A 12,812-nucleotide genomic window follows, 5' to 3' on the forward strand; every position below is an offset into this window, starting at 1 on the left:
GTCTGCCATCTCTGTTTCTATTTCTGTGACTTTCTCGGGGGGGGGGGGGGGGGGGGGGGGAGGGTCTCTTTGGGTCTGTTCCAGGCTCTCCCTGGAGCTCTCTGCGTCTCTGTGGTTTTCACTCGGCACGTCTCCCCATGCATTTTTGTCTCCACATTTCTGCGGGTGTCTCGGCCAATCTGCATCTCTCGGTATCTGTCTGCTGGTGTCTGTCTGTGACCCCGTTTCTGTCTCTGTCTGGCTCTGGATCCGTGTCTGTGTCTTTCTAGCTCTTCTCGGGGGGTCTGTGTCTCTGCTCTTCCCCCTACTTGGGCCCCTCTTTTTGTCTCTTTCCATGGCCTCTGTGTTTCGTTGTGTACATCTGCCTCTCCATTTCCCCTTTCTTTGCAGATCTTTCTAGGAATGGCTGTCTCGTCTCCCTCTCTTTGGGTCTCTGGCTCTCTCTGGGCCTGTGACTCAGTCTCTCTGTGTCTCTGTGCGTGTCTCTCTCTGGGCCTTGGTCGGGGCATCTCCGTGCACCCCCATTCTCACTCCCAGAGGAGCTGCGAATGCCCGCACGGCCCCTGGCCCTGCTCCTGCTGTGTGGTGTGGCTTCTCCGTCTCCCTCACACCAAAGCCCCCGCCCCGGTAGCAGACGTGCAGCCACTCTTAGCTCAGAGAGAAGCTTTATTCCTCAGGGACGCCTTCTGCCTTCAGGGCCAGGGCGGCGGGGCAGCCAGCTCAGCCCTCAAACTTTTTCTTGCGGCCCTCCATGCCACTCAGCGCGTCGATGTTTTTCCGCCAGTCTCCCACCTCCCGGTTTTCCTGGAGGAGTGGGTTCAGAGGTGAGGGGCTCTCAAGCATCCTCCACCCACCCTCCAGCCTCTCCTTGGGATGTCCAGCCCGGGATCTGGTTCTGGAACACTCCTTGTCCCCTCAGGCAGTCCGTTCAAATCCCCCCCCCCCCATCCTGTCTCCCTCAGGCACTTCTGGCCTCCTTGCTTGCTTGTTACTTCCTATTATACCCTGCGGCTTCCCTTCTTGTCTCCCGCGTGCTCTATTCTTCTCTCCATTCCTCTCTAGTGGGGACTTCCTGTTGTAGACCTCAGGCGCATTTTGACTCCTTGCTACTTCCTTTCTCCACAGTGCCTGTTGAGGCTCCCTGGCCAGATTCTTCTCCCCATAACCCAAGTACCATCTGTCCTGAGCTTAGGCCCCAGGAGTGCTCCCCCTACACCCTCTCCTCTGAGCACCCCCTTTCCTGGCCCTAGCTGCACTCACCTTCTCTGTGTCCTCCTTCTTCACCTGCTTGAGGTGGGCCCGCAGGTCTAAGGACTCCTTAGCCCTAGTGCCCAGCAGTGCCTGCATCATGGCATCTGCAGAGATCCTCACCCTCCGCAGGGTGGGCCGCTTAAACTTGCCCCGAAGGTCAAAGATCTTCTGGGTCAGATCTGCGATCTGGGGACAGCCATAAGGCGAGTGGAGACTTGCCCTCCTCCGGTCCCCCCTCCCCCAGCCCCACTTTTGCACCCTACACCTCCCTCCTATCTCCCTCCAGGCCTCATCCAGGCTCTCCCTCCCTCAGCTCCCACCGCCTTCAGGAAAACATCCAAGCTCCTCATCCAGGAACTGTCAGCCCTCCCGGATCTGCCCAGCCTCATCTCTGAAAAACACTGACACTTCCTGGCCCAGCTGCACGCATCCCACAAAATTCCCTGTGCCATGCGTGAGCTCGCTCATCAACCCTCCGCGCTCCGGCGACACATTTCCGAGAACACGTCTTCTGTTTTCCCACCTCCTGGCTGCTGCATGCTGTTCCCTCTGCCCGGAACAGCCTTCCCTAACCGCTTTATACTCATTCTTCTGCTCCTGTCTGCCAGGCCCACAGAGCTGACCCGGGTCTCTCGGTGCCTGCCACCACAAGCAGCTGCAAGAGATCAGGCTGAGACCACAGCCCCAGGCACCACACCCTACCCTGGAAGGAAGGAGACTGCGCAATGCCTCCCACCTCTGTGATGTTCTTGGTGACTTTTGCCTCCACGTCGTATCTCTCTTCATCCACTTTGTCCACGCGGGCATGGAGTTGTCGGCACAAGTCCTGGTCAAGGAATGTGGTGTATGTATGTGGTGGTGCTGGTGGGGGCGGGGGGGGGGTCCCGATTCCTGCATCTGAGGGAGGAGGGGCTGGGGGCCTGGACATCTGATCCTGCAGGAGTAGTTTGAAGCCCGACTCTGGAGCGGTTGGAACAAAGGGTGCTAGGAGCCAGGGGTCCTGAGAATCTGACGGAATCGGGGCTGGAGAAATCAACCTCTGGCTTTTGGGACTTGTAGGCAGCTGCGGGCCGTATTTCTGAACTCCTGAGGGGAAGGATTGGGAGACTGGACCCCAAGGTCCCGAGCAGAAGTGGGGGATAGTGACTAGACCTGTGAGTCGTCCCAAGGATGCAGGACGGGACACTAGGAACCTCGGATCCCGGGCCGGGCCGGAGTCCCCGAGGAGTACCTGCAGCTCCGCGAAGCCCAGCCCGGCCAACTCCAGAGGCTGGCACCGCGTGCTCAGAGCGCGCCCCTTCTCTCCGCGCCGCTCCTCCGCCTCCCGCTCAAGCTCCTGCTTCGCGATCTGCAGCATCAGGGTCTGCGGAGGGGAGGCCGGGGACCGCAGCCCGTCCGGGGCAGCGCATGAGGGCCGTGCGGTACCGGGAAAGCCGCGCGGGCCAAGTCGGCCCTCCAGTCGCCCTCTAGGATGGTCTTCTGGAGACACGCCCCTCCGGGGCCTGTCCATCATTCCAAGACCCCGCCCCCTCGTGGGGGCTACCCACCACACGGCCACGCCCACCCATACAAGCACGACTCTCCAGCCCTGCCCGCCCCGCGTGAGGACACCGAGGCGCCCTCTCCAGGCCTACCCTCACCTTCAGCTGCAGTTTCCTCGAGGCGGAAATCTTGGACTTTTTCTGTCGGGGTGAGACGGAGCAAGGAGCAATCAAGGCGGGGAGGCGAAGACGGGCGGTGGGAGGGGCCTCACGGCCTCTCCCTCAAGCCCCGCCCAGATTTGGCCCGCCTCCAACGCCTGCCCTGAATCTACCGGAGGCCACGCCCCTTAGTCCCCTCCACCAATCCGGACTTCTGACTGATTAGGCACCGCCCCCCACGCCCTAAGCAATCGCAGTTCCCATGGGCAACGGAACTCCGCCCATACGCAGCTTTCACCAATCCGAGCCAGGCCCTCGGCAAAACTCCGCCCCCGAGGTGCCCCATCAGTCTTGGCTCCGCCCACTACCGGAGCCCCGCCCCTCCTCCCCCAGGTTCAGACAGCCTCCGCGGACTCTGAGCCCAGACTCGTGGAGCTCGGCGCTCACCTTAGCGTGCGGCTCCGTGGCGTACGCACGGTAGTTAGCGGAGGACCGGCGTCGGACCGGGGCCGGCGCGGGAGGCGGGCAGCCCGCCTGCGGTTGGGGGAACGGAGCCGCGTCACCGCCGGATTCCCCAGCCCCCCTGCACAAGGTCTCCTGGGGCTGCAGCCTCCCGCCCCAGGTCCCGCCCTGCTGCGCCCTCCCTTGCCGGGCGCCTCCCGCCCGCGTCTGCTCTCACCGCATCGTCTCTGCAGGAGGAAGAGAGACCGGGAGCGAGGGGTTAACATGGGCCTGTGTCCTGTCCTGCCAGCCCAACAGCTCCCCCGTCCTCGGGTCCTAGGAGGTCTGATTCCCAAACTTCCGTCGTGCAGACACCCGGGAGTCCTGTCTCCACCTCCCCTCTCAGGCCGTGTGCCCAGCCTCGCAGGTCTCAACCTCTCAGGACCCCGGGAGATCGCCCCACCTCTCGCCGCCTCGGACCTTGGGATTCCGGGTTACCAGGCTGCACTCACTTGTCCGCCATGCTGAGACTCAGGCCAGGGCTTGCAGGAGGCAGAGAAGGGGCAAGAGGCGCTTGGAGGGTCAGTAAGGGGGCGTCCGGGGTGACCTTGAAGGCCCCCGGGACTTTGGTCTCCTCCGGCCTGCCCAAGCTTCCCGGACGACACTGAGATAAAGGGCGAGAACTGAGACTAAATATACTGCTGCCGCCTCCTCCCCCTGCCCAGGATGCGAGATAACTGGGGCGCGTGAGGGGTGGGGTGGGCCATGCTCCAGCTGGATCACCCTTCCACCTTGGCGGCCTGGGAATCCAGCCCCCTCCTCCTTCTGACCTAGGAGTCCAGGCCCCCAGTCCCCTCCTCCCTCACACCCAGGAGTCCAGGCCCCCAGCCCCTCCTCCCTCACACCCAGGAGTCCAGGCCCCCAGCCCCTCCTCCCTCACACCCAGGAGTCCAGGCCCCCAGCCCCTTCCTTCCTCAGACCCAGGAGTCTGGGCTCCACCTCCACGCTAAAGTGCAGTCTCCATGAGAGCTATGGTCAGTTTCACTGCCCCAAACCTCTTAGCCACTCAATAAATTTTGATTTATTTCAGGATCCAAGTGTGGCCCAGACTCTCGCAGGCAACAGCACAGAGAAACCCACTTCTAGTTTACTTGGAACTAGGTCTCCTCTCTTGACCACCCTAGGCCCTCCCCTCCCCCAGCCCTGGAGACAAGACTGAGGACAGGAAAGCTACACGGGCACACGGAGAAGAGGACCCCGCTCTCTTTACTTGGACCATGTGGGTGCTGACTAGCCCTGGAGAGCAGACCACCCCAAACCCCAGTTAAAACAGGACCTCTGGCGACAAGGGGACCACACAGAGGGCCTGAGCCTCAGGGCCAGATCGCCAGGCTGTGTGTAGAGGCTCAGGAATGGGATGGAGAACTCTGAGAGAACCATCTAGAATTCTAAGAACAGACTATAGCATCCCAGGAATGTAATCTGAAATTCTAGCAACACCTCTGAAGCTGATTGAGAATGTTGAGAGTGTAACTGAGTATTCTACAGGCGGGCTCTACTTCCGGGACCTGACTAGAGGTCAGAGATGGGGGGCTGGGTATCTGGCAGTCGGGGCAGACTCTCTGGTTTTGGGGTCTGACTCCCTGTGGGCGGAGCCTGAACCTCTGAGAGTGAAGCCCGAGACTCTGAGGGTAGTTTGAGGCGCTCAGAGGGTGGGGTCTTGCCTTCCGAAGGCTGGGTCAGGCCCTCCGGGGGCGGGTTCCCTGCCTCAAGGGGCGGGACCAGGGCGTCAAGGGGCGGAGTCGCGGATTGTACAGAGGGCGGGACCAGGGCGCCAGGGGGCGGAGTCGTGGATTGCACAGCGGCGTGGCTGCGGAGGCAAGCAGAGTCCCCGGACTTGTAGAAGCGTGCGAAGGTCTCAGAGGGCCTGTCCTGGTTCTGCGGGGTGAATCCAGCCGCCTGAGCTAGCTCCCCGGCCCGGGCGGAAAACCCCTGCAGCTGCTCTTGCCGCAGGTCTACCAGGTACCTGTAACCAGGAAGTGGTGTGTTAGGGGTCCTGGCTGACGGCCATCAGCCTGGACGTTCCCTGCCCTGTCCTCTGCCGGCTCACCGGGCTAATTCCACGATCAGGTGTCCTCCGGGAGCCACGCAAGCCCCGAGGTCGGGGCTGAGAAGATGCACCATCCTGGGCAGAGAAAAGGGGAGGACTGAGGCTCAGACTTGCAGGTCCCGAGGGAAGAGTGGGGCTGGGGGATCCGCCCACTGATTGAGGAAGGTCTGGGGGCCAAGATTCCTGGGCCTAAGGGAGGAGATGTTGGGGGAGAGAAGTCCGGGAACCTCCCTCTTACCCACAGGCCACGTAGAGAAGATGGAACCGTCCCTCGTAGCAGCTCTTGTGGTGAAGGGTTTGGGCAGAGCCAAGAGGCAGGAAGTGAACGGTGAATTCCGGGGAAGGGGCAGCTGGGGAAGACTCGCAGAGTTAGACAACAGACAAAGCTTGGAGATAACACTCTTTGCTTGTCTTGAAGCCCTTCCTCACAAGTGGGTTCCTGGAAAATTCTGGGAAAGTCAGCCCGGCAGGTAGAGAGACCCATCTTACAGACTAGGCAACTGAGACTCAAAAGAGGGCAAGAGTGGGTGGCCCTTCCTGGTGCCACAGGACATCCAGGAAGAACCAGGTTGGGGGATAGTTACAAGGAGGCAGACCGGAATTGAGGTGTGGGGGAGGGGGGGCGGGGTCTCTCCAAAAGTGAGCTGGGACACAGCACCTTGTTAGAATGTTCTCGTCTCTTAGTCTTCTGCAGGTAGGATTAGAATTCTATCAGAATGGGCAAACCATAAGAGACTCTTAAATGCAGAGAACAAACTGAGGGTTGATGGGGGGAGGGGGAGAGGGGAAAGTGGGTGGTGGGCATTGAGGAGGGCACTTGTTGGGATGAGCACTGGGTATTGTATGGAAGTCAAATCGACAATAAATTATATTTAAAGAAAATAATTCTATCTGAATGACAATAATGGTGTTAGGATTTAGGAAAGGGAGAGAAATACAAAGCGAAGAGAGAAAAATCGACAACCACAGGTACAAGAGACCATTTGTCCAGGCATTGGAGGCCATATCAGTACACACTCTGGGCTCGAAATCGCTGGAACCCGAAGCCCAGGATGGGGGTCCAGGTCCCACTCCTCCCCGGAGGATGATGTGCCCACTGTGTCACCCAACTCGCATTTCAAGAGGGTGAGCTGACTGGCACGCTTACCGCGCTCCGGGCTTCCAGGGCCCTCGCCGTGCACCTGCTCAGGGGTTCCGTGGTTGGCTGTCGGGCGCCCCCAGGCGGCCACCTCTCGGAACAGCTCCGTCACGTTGTGCTGGGTGATCTCACTCGCGGTCTGGGGAGAGAAGGGGCGCGGCCAGGGTGACCCGGCAGGGCCTAGAGTACAGCACCCCTCCCCCAACGCCCAGCGCGAGCATGCGGTGACGGATGGGATGCGGGTTAGTTTGGATTTCCAGACTGGGCTGAGAAAGTATGGGGGAGGAGGGGGGCCTCGAAAACCCTCTCCCAGAACCCAGCACCTCCAGGCGCCCACCTTGACTGGCTGTCCGTTGCTGGTCCGCAGGAGGCTCTCATCGTCCGCTTCGATGCCAAAGGCCACGAATGGTCCCGTGGCGATGTCCCCCCAGTACCCGCGCGCTGCGACACGCTCCCCGTGCTTGAGAAAGCAAGGAGCGAAGAGGCAGGGAGGGTCAACGTCCAAGACCCCGGTTCCTATGTCCCCGAAAAGAAGGATCGGCCAGGGCAGGGAGGTAGACACTCACATGGCTCAGGAGGCGGCCAGACGCAAGGGTCCGGTTGGGCACGTGGTAGGCGCTGGAGTCTCTGAGTTCAAAGGCGACGCCTGTGTCCCTCCAACGCCGGAACTCACGAGTGTGGATGACTCGGGCCTGGGTAGGGAGAGGAATGAACAGAAACCTAAATAAATCTGGCATATGGCTCCCCAGCGTACTCCCTCGGACCCAGGAGTCCAGGCCCCCAGACCCTCCTCCCTCAGAGACCAGACTGCCAGTCCCTCCTCCCTCGGACCCAGGAGTCCGGCCCCTCAGCCCCTCCTCCCTCAGACCCAGGAATCAGGCCCCCAGCCCTCCTCCCAGGCCCCTCACCCCGCGGTCGTGCAGCTTCATGTGCAAATCCCAGTCGCTGACACCGCGCCGGGCGTCGTAACGGGAGCCCAGGTAGTGACGCAGCCTGGAGTCCCAGAGGCGGCTCATGGGGAAGACCTCAGGACCCTTCTCCCCGCCGGCCCAGAAGCGGAACACAGCCTCCAGCGCGTCGCGCTCGCGGAACTGCACGGCCAGCACGCGTGGGGAGAGAGCGATGGAGAGGCGGCTGCAGCGAGAGCGCTTCCTCCCGCTTTACCCTCCCTGCCATCCCGGGGCGTGGGAATGAGTCTCCCATTTCTCAGACGAAGAAACCGAAGTTCTAAGAGTACCCCCCTAGCGCACATCCCACAGTGGGCGCCGGGGAGCTGGGGTTCGACCTCCATTTACGAAAACCCCTTTGGATCGCCCAAGTGCATTGTTCCCGTGGCCGTCCGGATCCTGGGCGGTGACGCCACCTTGAGGGCGCTCAGGCTGAGCCAGGGCAGCTGCTCCGCCAGGCGGTGGGGCTCCGGGACCAGGCGCGCCAGGCGGTCGGCCTGCGCGCGCACGAAGGCGGCCACCTGGGGGCGCAGCAACGCGTTCCCCCACACCTCCAGGAAGGTCTCGCTCCTCTCTGGGGAAAGGTGGGGCTGGATTAGCGGGGACAGCAGAGGAGTGAACCCAGAAATGAGACCCGTGTGGGTGACGCATACCTTCTGTAGGGCAATCTCATTATTTTATAGTCACACATGCCTAAGGGACACTGGCAGACCCCCCCCCCCCCCATCCATCCCTCAAACGGGAAGAATTACTTAGACCTAATCTGGGCCTCCTAGTCTTCCCCGCCCTGCAGGTGAGCCCAGTCCTGAATTTCATGTTTAAATTTTCCTCCCTTTAAAGAAGAAAAGGTTATAGAGAGAGATGGAAACCGAGATTTATGCATGTTAAAATACCATAGCGTCAAATTATTCCATTTTAGTAGGAATCTTTTTCTTTTAAGGTTTTTATTTGTTTATTTTTGAGAGAGCGAGAGTGGGAGGGGCAGAGGAAGAGAGAATCTTAAGCAGGATTCACAGCCGGCACAGAGCCCGACACAGGGTTCCATCTCACGACCAGGAGGTCATGACCTGAGCCAAAATCAAGAGTCAGAGGCTTAACCGACTCAGCCACCCAGGCGCCCCTAGTGAGGAATCTTATAAGAGAACTGTATGCCTTTAGTTGGACACACATATACATCTGTATCAATGCATCTGTATCAATATATGAATTGTTTAAGAATCTTATAATAGAAAACTATATACCTTAAGTTAGATTAGATTAGTTCTAGTTTCAGAACCTTCTACAAGGTGCATTGTGAAATGTGTGCACTGTATTCTGAAGACTCTGGGCTGTTAGCGACAAGTACCATCCATAAGTATGACAACAAAGTCTATATGACAAAACAGGAGATAATACATTTTTTTTTTTAATCCTCACAAGAATTCTACGCGGAAAGAATTTCTAGGATCCTCATTGCATCAGTGTAGAAACTGAGGCCCAGAGAGGGGCAGAGACTAGCCCCAGGCCACTCAGGAAATAGAGCTGGGATTTTTTTTTTTAATAATTTTTTTCTATGTTTATTTTTTAGAGGGAGAGGCAGAGTGTGAGCAGGGGAGGGGCAGAGAGAGAGGGAGACACAGAATCCAAAGCAGGCTCCAGGCTCTGAGGTGTCAGCACAGAGCCAGATGCGGGGCTTGAACCCACGGACTGTGAGATCATGATCTGAGCCGAACTTGGACACTTAACCAACTGAGCCACCCAGGTGCCCCTGGACCTGGGATTTGAACAGACTGTCTCAGTCCAGACTTTGCTCTAGGCACTAAGCCGAAGTCGTTGTTACTGAGAAATTATCCTTTCTGCCTCCCCACCCAAATCCTCCTCCCCCCTTCAATCTCACTTCCAAGGCTGCCTCCTCCAGGCAGACTTCTCTAACTGAGAAGACTCAGGCCCATGGGAGGCTCTGGCTGAGCTCAGCCAAACCTTCCCCACATCTGGGAGACTCACCACCTCTTAAGAAGTCCTTTGATCTTTTTTGGACTTCTCCTGTGGTACGAGGGTTTCAATGGTTATCCTGTGTCATGCACCATACAAAGAGTTTAGGCGGATTTTCTCCCGGAATTCTTTCAATGGCTCTAGGAGGTGGTATATTTAGCCCTATTGTACAGGTGGGTAAACCTGAGGCTCTGAGACTATCAAATGAATGAGCGAGTAATGGAACAGGCAACTGTGACCCAAAGGTGTAATTGCACCATTGAAATGCCAGAATCCTTGCGGGGTGGGGAAGAGCTGCTGGGGGCCAGAATGTCTGGGTCCTTGTAACTGACCTTGCAGCCCCATCTTCTCAGGTTCCTCCAAGGCTAGGCTGAAGATCAGCATGTGTCGGGCTACAGCTTCCAGATTATTCTCAAGCACATAGAACTGGAAAGACAGGGTGAAATGATTCCCTGGCTCCTAGGATACCCAGGAGTGGGAGCCACCATCCTCGTCCCTCCACAGGACCCAGACATCCTGTACACTGGCTTCCTTCAAACACAGGAGTCTGGGCACTCACCTTCATTCTCCTCTCGCCACCCACCCCACAATCCCGGCTCACATGTAACCTCCTGCGAGGCCAGAGAGCTGCCCGGGCCAGAGTCCGAAGCAGGTGCCGCCCATCCACGGATCCCACCAGCAGTACATCTAGCTCGGGGGTCGTGTGCTCTGTATCCTCCCGCAAATCTGGGTCCACAGGAGGACCTAGTAAGATGACACAGGCTCGGGTTGGAGACCTGGAGAGCCTCCCCCTGCAGCTGCCCCAGAACGATGGACTACAACTCCCAGCAGGACTCGCACGCCTGGCCTAGGTTCCCGAGGGAGCTGTGCCTCTAAGCATTCTGGGAATCGTAGTCCGCAAAGGCCATTTGGGACGCCCAGTGAAGGGCGGCGCCGCCGTTGGAGCCTCAGAGAACGTTTGCGCGCCGCCTGCCGGGGTGGGAAGGCAGCCGCCGGGTCAGATGTGGTCCTGGGGGGGGGGGGGGGGGGACTCACTCTCAGCCTGCAGGTCCAGCGCTGGGGACAAGCCCCACCAGGACACGGAGCCGAAGCCTGTGCCAGAGCCTGCCGGTGTGGTCATCGCCCTGCAGGACAGACATCCTGGGAGTCCCCAAACATCGTCTCTGCCTCACCCACCCATTCCCCTGTCACCGCCCCTCATTTCTCGTCCCTCTCCTCCATGTGACATCCCCTCACCTCTATCCTTTCAAAGACTCCGGGTCGCCCCCTCCCTCCCTGCTCGGTGCTGCGCTGCTGCAGTTCTGCACCCACTACACACAACTACCTCTCGCCCCCTTCCTTTTCGACCAATCACCCAATGAGAGTACGCGGGTTGGCACCGGCGCGATCAACTGACCAATGAGAGTGAGCGGGACCGGCCCGCTGCGAACTTTCGGCCAATGGGAGCGCTTGCAGGAGAGCAAGGAGTATGGACGCGGTTGTCATGACGACGGCGCTGGAGGAGAAGGGGCGGGGCCAAGAGAGGCTGGGGCGGGGCAGGAGAGGCGGGGGCGGGGCCAGGAGAGGCGGGGGCGGGGCCTGGGACGATCCACATATCTGGGATGGGGGAGGTCTAGGCAGATTCAAATTGACACAGAACAGGAATAGAATCTTGACTAATTCGAATTCAAGTGAGGCGGCCTAGGGGCGCCTGGGTGGCTCAGTCGGTTAAGCGTCCGACTTCAGCTCAGGTCATGATCTCATGGTCTGTGAGTTCAAGCCCGCATTGGGCTCTGTGCTGACAGCTCAGAGCCTGGAGCCTGTTTCAGATTCTGTGTCTCCCTCTCTCTCTGACCCTCCCCCATTCATGCTCTGTCTCTCTCTGTCTCAAAAATAAATAAACGTTAAAAAAAATTTAAAAAAAATGCATTACATTACAATGAAGGTAATACAGGGGCCCCTGGGTGGATCAGTGGGTTAAGCATCTGACTTCAGCTCAGGTCGTGATCTCACCGTTTGTGAATTCAAGCCCCACATCTGGCTGTTGGCACAGAGACTGCTTCAGATCCTCTGTCCCCTTCTCTCTCTCCCCTCCCTGGCTCATGCTCTCTCTCTCTCTCTCTCTCTCTCTCTCTCTCTCTCTCTCTCAAAAATAAATAAACATTAAAAACTTTCTGAAAACAAATAAGAATTTTATATTTTACCCATCGTGGATTTCTTTTTGGATCACTTTTAATCTTTCAAAAATATTGTATTAAAATGCAATTTATCTTGATTGCTGATGATTTTGTTTTGTCAGCTTCGTCTTAGATTTGGGAACCTTCATCCTGACCCTGGGAAATACTATATTACTGCATGATGGCATGCTAATAGGCCTCTCTTCTTGGCTTCGTATTCAGTGACTTCACATCGGTGGCTTGAAATCAGCCATGCTGCGAGTATTTACACCATGGAAATAGGCAGACTACACAGCAGGGCTTCATAAAGTTGGTAACAGCACACCGTGGGAGGCACACCAAGTCTTCTCTGGCCTCCACGTCTGAATCCTTTGCGTATTTCCCTCTGCTACACCAATTCCCTCCTCCCCGACCCCCAAAATGTCCAACTCCAGCAGGGGATCTTTCTCTGAGATCTTTCTTGCCTTCCTTTTCCAGCAGAATGGCCACAGCAGTCTATACCCTGTGACTCCCAGCACTTTATATTCAGGGAACCCGATGGCAGGATGCTGGAGAATATAGCTTTGGGTGTCAGACATGCCTGGCTTTACATCTTGCCATCGCTTGCTGGCTGAGAGACCTCGACCAGGTGACTTAACCTACCTTTGAGTTCCACAAGGGCAGGACATGAGTGAGGCATGTCTCCACACCAGCCCCAGCACCCAGGACGGTGTGCAGCACCCAAGGAGCCTGGCTCTCCAGCTCCACGACCTGAGGTAAGTCAGTCACCCTTTCTGTGCCTCAGTTTTCTGCTCTGTAAATTGGGAACGATAACATGCAGCTGGCTGTGGTGTCAGGGATCGAAGGGGGTCCACCTGCCATCCAAGGACAGTTCTGGGCACTGGGGAGTGAAGCTGGGTCTCAGCAGTCCCTGCGGGACTCACTGGCCTCCTGGCTCTTTTGAGAACATACCAAACCTGCTCTTGCCCCAGGGCCTTTGCAACTTAGGGTTCCTTCTGCCTGGGATTCTCTTCCCCTTCATCTTTATTTTATTGTGGTAAAGTACACCCAACATAAAGTTGAATGACACTTAGGATATTTACAATACTGTGCAACCATCACCACTATCCAGCTCCAGAACTTTCTCATCACCCTGTGCTCATTAACCAGTCTCTCCCC

General features: G+C 57.8%; 2 protein-coding genes across 3 annotated transcripts; both read right to left on the reverse strand.

Moving 5' to 3' along the window:
- Nucleotides 1-648: 648 nt before the first annotated feature.
- On the reverse strand, nt 649-4,611 carry TNNI3 (troponin I3, cardiac type). Its single transcript, XM_053210115.1, has 7 exons — nt 4,603-4,611; nt 3,339-3,563; nt 2,892-2,933; nt 2,483-2,614; nt 1,988-2,077; nt 1,261-1,437; nt 649-804 (listed from the first exon to the last, which is right to left on the reverse strand). The coding sequence occupies exons 1-7, from the start codon at nt 4,609-4,611 to the stop codon at nt 721-723; spliced, it is 759 nt and encodes a 252-aa protein (XP_053066090.1). The 3' UTR covers nt 649-720.
- On the reverse strand, nt 4,276-10,846 carry DNAAF3 (dynein axonemal assembly factor 3). 2 transcript variants are annotated; one of them, XM_027037311.2, is made up of 12 exons: nt 10,735-10,846; nt 10,534-10,622; nt 10,100-10,242; nt 9,831-9,924; nt 7,944-8,101; nt 7,489-7,671; nt 7,147-7,272; nt 6,918-7,040; nt 6,590-6,719; nt 5,681-5,792; nt 5,443-5,517; nt 4,276-5,358 (listed from the first exon to the last, which is right to left on the reverse strand). In XM_027037311.2, the coding sequence occupies exons 2-12, from the start codon at nt 10,616-10,618 to the stop codon at nt 4,905-4,907; spliced, it is 1,683 nt and encodes a 560-aa protein (XP_026893112.1). In that variant the 5' UTR covers nt 10,619-10,622; nt 10,735-10,846; the 3' UTR covers nt 4,276-4,904. The 2 variants fall into 2 exon arrangements, with proteins under 2 accessions (XP_026893112.1, XP_026893113.1); XM_027037312.2 differs by lacking the exon at nt 10,100-10,242 and having other exon boundaries at nt 4,278-5,358; nt 10,735-10,786.
- Between the last annotated feature and the right edge of the window lie 1,966 nt (nt 10,847-12,812).

Source organism: Acinonyx jubatus, chromosome E2 (assembly GCF_027475565.1).
Source record: "Acinonyx jubatus isolate Ajub_Pintada_27869175 chromosome E2, VMU_Ajub_asm_v1.0, whole genome shotgun sequence".
In the NCBI taxonomy this organism is placed as follows: domain Eukaryota; kingdom Metazoa; phylum Chordata; class Mammalia; order Carnivora; family Felidae; genus Acinonyx; species Acinonyx jubatus.